This window comes from Palaemon carinicauda, chromosome 23 (assembly GCF_036898095.1).
Source record: "Palaemon carinicauda isolate YSFRI2023 chromosome 23, ASM3689809v2, whole genome shotgun sequence".
Lineage (NCBI taxonomy): Eukaryota > Metazoa > Arthropoda > Malacostraca > Decapoda > Palaemonidae > Palaemon > Palaemon carinicauda.
This window is the reverse complement of record NC_090747.1, coordinates 1,486,470-1,496,469: the sequence shown is the minus strand read 5'-3', so window position 1 is coordinate 1,496,469 and position 10,000 is coordinate 1,486,470. Positions and strand designations below refer to the sequence as shown.

The 10,000-nt window shown below is 38.2% G+C and overlaps 1 protein-coding gene across 1 annotated transcript in view; it reads right to left on the bottom strand.

The window, feature by feature from the left end:
- The window catches only part of LOC137617090 (protein sidekick-like), a 154,773-nt gene extending 152,203 nt beyond the window's left edge, over window positions 1-2,570 (bottom strand). Inside the window, exon 1 of the mRNA XM_068346927.1 lies at window positions 2,454-2,570. Coding sequence (XP_068203028.1) covers window positions 2,454-2,570 — 117 coding nt within the window. The remainder of the gene's footprint in view (window positions 1-2,453) is intronic.
- Between the last annotated feature and the right edge of the window lie 7,430 nt (window positions 2,571-10,000).

Sequence of the window (10,000 nt, the reverse complement as noted above, 5' to 3'; positions counted from 1 at the left end):
GATACTCAATGTGGCGGGATGCATACAAAAGAAACCCCCACACCCTTGATCACTCTAACAGACAATTGTCTCCTCAACACAAACTTTCCCCTTACGTTATCATGAACCGGACTCTTACACTAAAGGAAAACATAACAAGACATAACCTTAAAACTATATTTCTTAGAAACTAAAACAATCACTTAATAAAAAAAAAAGCATTCAAATAACCAGAAAAATCACACAACCTTAATACTAAGCAAAGACATACAAATCACCATAACCTAAATTTTCAAAACAAAATGTAATGTAGATATATGTGTGAGCACGGACACCGTCGCCAATACTCAAAAAACCCTCACTTAACTTGACACCGACACAGTTCACAAACAGTACCAAAAACCACTTAAAACTAAAATAATAATCTCAGCCAAGTTTGGATATATATATATATATATATATATATATATATATATATATATATATATATATATATATATATATATATATATATATATACAGCATGTATGATTGTGTGGACACCAGCGTCCATAAAAGGCGCAACAGGCCTTCACAGTCCACTGCCACAACTTAGTGGCAAACAGTAGAACCTAAGCCAAAGTCTACCGCACACTCACTTCCTATACCGGAGCCAGTTAATCATAGTCATCATCATCATCGTAATCTTTATCATCAATAATAATCAAACGGAAACTCCTTCAGACGGCCTTGGTCATTATGGCATCAATATCAATAAAATCGTTCAGTGCAAGCAAATCATAATCATAATCGTAGTCCAGGTCCGCAACAATTGGCAAATAATCACAAAAAATAACCTTCCAAAGGAGGAGTTACGGCCTGCAAATGAAAAAAAGAAAAACACTTACGAACACTCCTAGCTAACTAAACTATTGCACTATAACCAAAGATAAATATTAACGGTTTCTATTATTCAGAATCACTCCTAGCGAAGGTAAATAAAATTATACTTACTTTAGAAATCAATAATCACTTCCATGCTGGTAAATATAATAATAATCCAGCATTCAAATCAAAATAATAATTTGCCCAAGACATGCACCACAATCCTAATCTAGCTAAAAACATAAACAAATACTCTGTTATACCAACAGTCTTTCTCACAACAAACGATCAATACACTAACAACCTCCTGTTCGCTGACACACACACACACTCTCTCTCTCTCTCTCTCTCTCTCTCTCTCTCTCTCTCTCTCTCTCTCTGGATTTGGCAAACAACAAAAATAAATAAATATAAAACAAAAATCAATCCTCCACATTCCTCCCTCTTTACTCTGCCATATCCGTCTCAAAAAGCAATAACCCAATTTTTTTAATAACCCAGTCGCAGTCGGGAATAGGACCTCTTGATTCGAGTAACTGGGCCTTCATAAGCCACCCTAACACTTGCACGTATTTGTGGCACTCATTTGCACGACTCGAGTCGTGCCAATGCGCAAACTATTCGTAAACTGGTTTGAAGTGTACGTAAATGTGTCGTGACATTGTGGCATGTTGTGACGATAATTTTGAAATGTTAAAAGTTTGGTCACAACAAAATTTCGCAAGTGGGTCGTGAACTATACGCAAACTGTTCATGAACTCGTCGGGACGATGCGGAAGGATGTGTGCCACTGCCTGGCAATGCGCACCATGCCACGACTGTCACGAACTGCCACGAATAGTTCGTGAACAGCTCACGTCGAGTTCATGAGTAGTTGACGACATGTTCACGAATATGCGCGCGTAGCAGCGTGACCCCGCATTCCCACGTACGTGATCACATGTACTTCACGCATTGATGGCGCGAGCAGTTCACGACTAGTTTACTCACTTCGCGAACAGTTTGCGCATGCCACGAGCAGTTCACGAACAGTTCACAAGCAGTTCACCACTACTGCGTGACAGTGGCACTAGCGTCGGTGTAGGGGTATATATAGAGCTTCCTGGACGCTTCTGTGGTTTTGTTAAAGTTTTTATAGTTTAAATAGGAAATTTTTACTTTCATGTTGTTACTTTTAGAATATTTTATTTTTCCTTGTTTCCTTTTCTCACTGGGATATTTTCTTGTTGGAGCCCCTGGGCTTATAGCATCCTGCTTTTCCAACTAAGGTTATAAATTAGCTAATAATAATAATAATAAAAATAATAATGATGATAATAATAATAATAATAATAGTAATAATAATAATAATAATAATAATAATAATAATAATAACTGATGGAATCTTTCTCTCTCTCTCTCTGTGTGCAGGCGACATCATATTTTTGTTAGTTTAAAAAAGCTATAAGTGATTTTCTCAAAGTACTCACATTATTCGTACTTTCGATTTGAGGGTGATTTAATTTCACTTGCATTAATTTGAACGTTTTTATTAGAAAATATGATAATTATATTTATAATCAACTTTGATCAGCCCTTGTGCTAATTGTCTTTCTTCGAGGTGGGATTGCCTTTTCTTGCTCTTCTGCTTCTGCCAGCCTTTTATGCTGCTCTTCAACAATGGCTAGAGCAGCTTCCAGGTATAGGAATCTTCTCCTCTTTGCAATGGTGTCTCTGACACTAAGCATGTTCTCTCTTCCAAAGCCAATCCAAAATTGACCATGGGCTGGAGAGACCCCGTTTTTTTATGGCGTGGCCAAGTCGGCACAACACTGTCTGAATTGCGCAAACTCGTTGTGCCAATGCGGGAAGTGCGCAAACTATGCGTGAACTCGTCGTGCCAGTTCGTGTCAATGTGGACATGAACGGGCATGCATTCGTGAACTCATCGGGAACTATGCGTGAACTTGCCGTGAACAGTGCAGGAGCCTCCCAGTTTGTGCCCGAAAATGGCACGACTTGCCACGACAAATTCGTGGCCAAAAGTAGTGCAAGTGTCAGGGCACCCATATACTCTCTCATTCACTTCTTCCATATCGCTATCATTCAATGTACTATTCTGATTCTCATCTGTAGTCCTATCATCTATATCATGCACTATCCCATTTCTCCGTCAGCAATTCATCCATTTCATCAAAACCATTTTCTACTTTAATAAAAGACTCATTCATACTACTTATCATTCTCCTATCTCTCATTCTTGCATTCGTCATACTTTCTTTTACATCATCTAAGGAATAATCAAACACACTATAGGTATCATTCATACTCAGCCATGATTCATCTATATTAATACATTTATCTTCCACACTCAATTGCACATTTACACCCTTGTCATACTTATTTCTATTCTCATTTTTACTTATAGAATTTCCACTTCTTTCATCCTTAATTGAAGATCTCGTATTCTTCCATCTCATATATTCTACTAACACCAACCGTTTACCTTTTAGACCTAATTCCACATGTATACTAGGGTCAGACTCGTTCCTTTTCAACCATTTACTCATCCCATTCTCTTGGATATACTTAGGGACCCTCTTCCATTCACGTAACTGGTTGTGGTTTGCCCTAACTCTTTCCACACTACCATCCACGCACAACTTACCGAAAACATAACTTATTCCACTTGAACCAACTTCTAACACCTCATATGGACCTTTAGACTTATCACACACCTTATTTATATTCATTCTACCCTTATCGATTACTTCTTTCATCACTCTCTCACCCACTTTAAAGCTTTCAAACCTCTTATTTGCTTTCCTACACACATCTCTATCATCCTCCAACACACTCAACTTCGGTCTTACTATCTTTTCAAAATTTATTACAAACATACATGGAGACATACCTGTACTCTTATGCACCGTTGCATTATAAGCCCACAATGCTCTACCAACATACAAATCCCAATCATTTTCATATGTACTCATCATTCGAAATTTTTTTAGTTAATGTTCTTACAGTCCTTTCAACCAACCCGAATACACATGTTCAATACCACATTCTCTTAACATCTGCTCAAACTCCCATCCAACAAACTCAGTGCCATTATCACTTAACATTCTCGCAGGCTTACACACACACATCGGCAACATCACTTGACCAACCATTCTTGCGACAGTCTCACTCCGTTTATCTTTGATGGGTACTGCATACGTAAATTTACTCATGTGATCAACCTCAATAATCATTCCCACATGTCTTCTCGCAGTTTCAATCAACGAAACGCAATCAATCACAAACATTTCAAATGGCTCTTTCATACGCAATCTCAAAAACAGGTGAATTAGCATGCACTCTCCGATACTTCCATTTCTGGCAATCTTCACCTGTAGTCCTTACATATTTGACTCAACCCAGGCATAAACAATCTCTCACGCATACATTCCCACAATTTATTCTCACCCATATCCCTATATCTGTCATGCACTAACATACACATGTTTATAGCTGCATGCATCGGAAACACAGGAACATATATATCTTCATCCATTCCTTTATGTAGAAAATAAACAATATTCTTATATGCAATAAGTCTTACTAACTTTTTATACACCTCTAAATCAGACGGCCATTCTTCTACCTCAATGCTATTCAACATATATTCACGTAACCTTGTAATTTCCACACATTCATCTTGCATTTCTTCCACCTCCTTTTTAGTCAATAGATCATCCTCACTTTTCATAATATCAGCTATGCCACAAGAATTCGCCATAAATTCACTATTATCTTCTATCACAACTACCCCACATCCATTCCTCAGAAGCAAACCACTACCAATATCAACTGATAGGTCATGCAGTCTTAAAAAGTCAATTCCTATAAAAAAACAAATAGGCATCTCATTGTCATTCTCTCCCAATAAAATGAAATTATGTTCTACCTCCATACTTCTCGGTTTTTCTTTCAAATGCACTTCTTCTCAAACTAGCAAACTTCCTTTACCTATCCCATGAATTCTCACACTCGTACATTTCCTTTTCACTTCCCGACTGTACCGCTCTATTTCCTTGATAACAGACATATTCACTAATGACACTTGCACTCCTGTATCAATTAAACTACCGTATTCATTCTGATTTATACCCATATACGTCATCATTCTTCCTTTTACACCATGCATAAAAATGTTTACTCTCCTATGAATAGGGTCATTCTTGTCACACCTATGTTTATCTTCGCTATCTTCCATGCTCATACCACTCAGATTCAAGTCACTCGGCCAATCCTCCTTCTCACTCAACAACTTGCTACATCTTTCATTGGATTGTAACCTCAATACATAATCCCTTCCAGTCTCCTTACTTGCCCGGTACTGCATCGAACGATTCTACCCAAAATACAAATAAACAGTGACACCATACAACATACTTACTACCAACAATACTTTTGATAACAATTCACCCTCAAACACACTATCCTCCTCCTTATATACCATTTCCTTCGATACTTCATTCCTAACACTCATTCTAAGCTCATCTACAATAGCAGGTATATCCCTATTTAAACCCCTCAATTTCATTTATTGAACTCACTCAAAATACATTTATACACCATGTCATCCCCTTCAAATCTTTGTACCACCACAAAATCTTCCTGCAACCTTTCAAATTTACTATCTTCTATCTTACCATGCATTCTTAACATCGCATCTGCTATCATGTTCTTACTACCAGGTACATATTCTAGCTTAAAGTCAAATTCCTTCAAATCGTCTTTTGTCCTCGCAACCCTAGAATTCAGACTCTTTCCTAATCATGTACACTAGGGGCTGATGGTCAGTACGCACAATAAATTTCACACCATACAAAAATACCTTCAACGCTTTCAAGCAAAACTTTATCGCAGCCAACTCCCTTTTAATCGTGGAATACTTCCGCTCAGCCTTATTAAATGCTTTGCTTACATACGCTATCACTCTCAACTGTTCATCTCCATTTATTCTTTGCATTTGAACCAAACAACCACCCATACTAATCCCACTAGCATCAGTATATAACTCTAGCATACGCGCATGCTCACTATAGTCAGGAAAGGCCAAAGTGACTTCTCTCACGGCCTCTTCTTTCAACTTTTCAAATGCTTCTATCATACACTCATCTTATTTCAGTCTCGTACTATTTCTCTTGTCTGTCCACTCATTAAAAGGCTTCCCTATTCCCAAACAATCTCTAACAAACTTCCAACAAAATTCAATGAACCCAAGAAAACCTCTCAACTCACGCACCTTACGAGGATGTGGAAATTCTCTCACCTTACTGACAAACTTATCACTCTTCCTTATACGCGATTCACTCACCACACGCCCAAGAAATTCCACCTCCCCGGCCAACCATGTACACTTTTAAAGCTTAACTTCCACACCAACTTCTATCAGACGTTCTAATACTGCTTCAAGCAACTGCATGTGTTCCTCAACAGTTTCATTCGCAGTCAAAATATCATCTATAAAAATAGTCACCTTCTGTCGATCAAACCTAGCCAAAGCAACATTCATTGCCCTATGGAAGGCAGTAGGCTCATTAGCAAGGCCAAAACTTAATCTTCTAAACTGATAGCGACAATTACTACTCGGAAATGTTGTAATGGGCCTGCTTCCCTCTGCCAGAGGCATCTGGTAATAGCTCATAACTAAATCTAACTTTGTAAAATCTTTCATACCATGCATTTCTTGCACACAGTCAGACACTACATTCATCGGGAAACGTTCGTTAACAGTTACTTCCTTCACCTTCCTATAATCAAAACACATGCGTAAACTTCCATATGGCTTTCTTAAAGGTACAATGGGGCTATTCTAGGTGCTCTCACTCCTTTTTATTACACCCATTTGCTCTAACTCCTGGCATTGCTCTTCTACTTCACTGGCAATAGGCGGCGAAAAATGTTGGGGACGCTGATATATTGGGGTATCATTACTAAGAACTGTCTTAAATTCAGGCAGCTTTGACCCCCAAAATCCTCCTCACCACCACTCAAAACTGTCAGTCTATCCCGTAGCATCCCATAAAATTGTTCCCTTTCATCCTCACTTATATTCTCATCTACATTAATTGTTTCTTTCAAACCTTCAAAATCCCAGTAGTCATTCTGCTTTATCTCACCTGTCATAACATGTCTCAATTTAACATACCTTCCATCCTCTACTTTGACCAACGTATACAGTCGGCAACAAGATCACATACACTTTCGGCTCCTGCAAATTCAAAATAACATCATACACATGCACACTTCTTGATTCCGACCCTTCCACTACGTATTCACAATTATCACCATTGGCAATTCCCAGACTATTCGGCCATGCAACTTTTACACTGACAACCTCACTCTAACCTCTTACAATTTAACACCTTCTTTCGCTATTAATGGCACACCTTTCAATACCTTCGTACATACACTACCATCTTCATTCAAACAAAATTCCCCATAAAATTTACCCTTTACTTTCATCTTTATCATATTCACACTAGGATGTACAATCATACCACATTCTTTCAAGAATTTATAACCTAACAAGACATCATATTTGTCATTTACTCCCTCAACCACATAAAAATCGTTATCTTCCATCATCAGCCCCCCCCAATCATAACAATTTCACGTAACTTTCCCTGCACAGACATACTTAAATTACCGATACCTTTCACTTATCTTTTACACCCCCTAAATTCACAAACATCCTTTACCTTATCATATGCATTCCTAAACATTAAATAACATCACAACCAGTATCGATCAAACCAACTATCTCTACGCCATTAAAAGTCAATTTCACACTCTTGCAATCATATGCTCTTTCTCCCATCACATCTTCATGTAATAAAACCTCACGAACATGCATCACATTCACTCCCCACACACACGACGACTCACCCAGCTGAACCCTCCGATTACTTAGTTCCCGAACATTCTGGTTGACTTATACCCTTCTTCCTACAAACCTTAGCTATATGTCCATATACACCACATTCAGTACACTTCACACGCTGTTCCCTACACATCCTCGCATAATCCCCATCCTTACCACAATTGCCGCAAATCACATTCGTACGATTACTCCTACATCCACTCGGTATATGCCAAGTCATACCACATTGATAACACTTAACCACTTTCTCTTTCTTACACTCACTAATACGATGCCCTGTCTCTCCACACCTGAAACATGCTCATAATGCCCATCTACACTCATCCTTTTCATGTCCTACTTTCCCACACCTGTAACACTTCTCCTCACGGATACAACAACATGGCCTACCTCGCTGCGCACTAGCTCTCCTATCCCTCTAAACCTGATTCCCTTTCCTAAACACTTTATTTGTCCATACATGTATCCCCACATTACTCGCCCTAACACTCCTATCTACTACACTATCAGCTACCCTCATCGATCCTCTCATAACAGCATCTCTAAAACTAACAAATTCTGGCACACTTTCCTCCATTCCAGTTCTTACACTCAAAGATTTACTTTCTTTCCTACACCTATCCAACTCGTAATCCTCAACTATCTCTAAAATATCATCCCATGTCAATCTTTCTTTCGTCCACCTTATTTTCTCCTTACGTTCCAAATTAATAAACTCAGCAACCTTCTCAGGTACAGTAGCCAAAAACTTCTTCAATAGTTCCTTATTTTCAGTTATAACTTCATCCCCATACTTCTTCCTAGCTAACGTTTCCAACCTATATACATACATTGATATTGCTTCTCCTACATTCATCCATGCTTCATCAAATTCATTCCTACGCTTATACCTAACACTCTCTTTCATACGTTTTACTTTTTCAATTATTCTATTTTGCACACTTTCATAATCAACATCCCCTACACTCATTATCACACCAAATATCGTCAACAAATACCCTGTCAGATATTCCCTTAACTCCCTAGCCTAAACTCTCTTACTATCACCATACTTAGCCAGACAGAACCTTTCATACTCCCTAAAAAAGTCATATACATCCTTACTGCTTGGTACCTCTCTCATAACCACTGTCTTACAAACTTCACTGCCTAATCCCTTCTCGTTTCCTTCTTCCTCATTCGAATAAAATGAATCTAATTCAACATATAAATTTCTATCCTTAACCATTCCCTTCTTACCCTTTTTCTTACTTACCACTTTCACCCATTCATGATCATCTTCACTCTCATCCTGACCTTCCTTCTTTTCCCTCTTCATATCACTTTTACCTTTCTTTTCATTTTTCCTATCACATTTTTTTTCATCCTTACTATGCGTAATTCCTTTACCTTCAATCTCACTATCACTCCCTTCCATATTATCACTTACCTTAACCTTCTCTTTGCCTGTCAACCCATTACCCAAAGCAGAAGACGCTCCTCCGACTGCTCCTTCACCCATGAGCGTTTTCATCATTCCCATTAATTTCCCTATCATTGCTTCCATTTGTTTTTCCCTGCATTCCTCATTCTCTTGCATCCTCATCTTAACACCCTCTTACACTCTCTCTACACTTTTCTTTCAAGCTTTCAGTTTCTTTTGCATTCCCTGGTTTTCATAAATCAGCCTCTTGTTCTCGTGCAACAATTTCTCCTCACGCTCCTTACTCAGCCGCAATTCCTCCCTCAATAATTTGTTCTGCTCTTCCATTTTTTCAGTCAAATCTAATTTCTTATCCTAATTCAGTCCTTTGTGAAAGAGTCCAGCTTCCTATCCCACCTCTGCAGTCCTAGTTCAGGCACCAAAATAATGTGGCAAGATGTACACAAAAGACACCACCACACGCTTGATCACTCTAACAGACTATTGTCTCCTCAACACCAACTTTCCCCTTACGTTATCATATACTGGACTCTTAGACTGAAGGGAAACAAAAAGAAAACGTAAACTTAAAATTATATTTCTTACAAAATAAAATAATCACTTGATAAATAAGAACATTCAAATAACCAAAAAGATATCAAGCACAAAACCTTGATACTAAGCACAGACAAACAAATCACCGTAACCTAAATATTCAAAACAAAATATACTGAAGATATATATGTGAGCCCGGACACCGTCGCCAATACTAAAAAAAAACTCTCACAAAACCCGACACCGACACAGTTCACAAACAGTACCAAAAAATCACTTAAAAC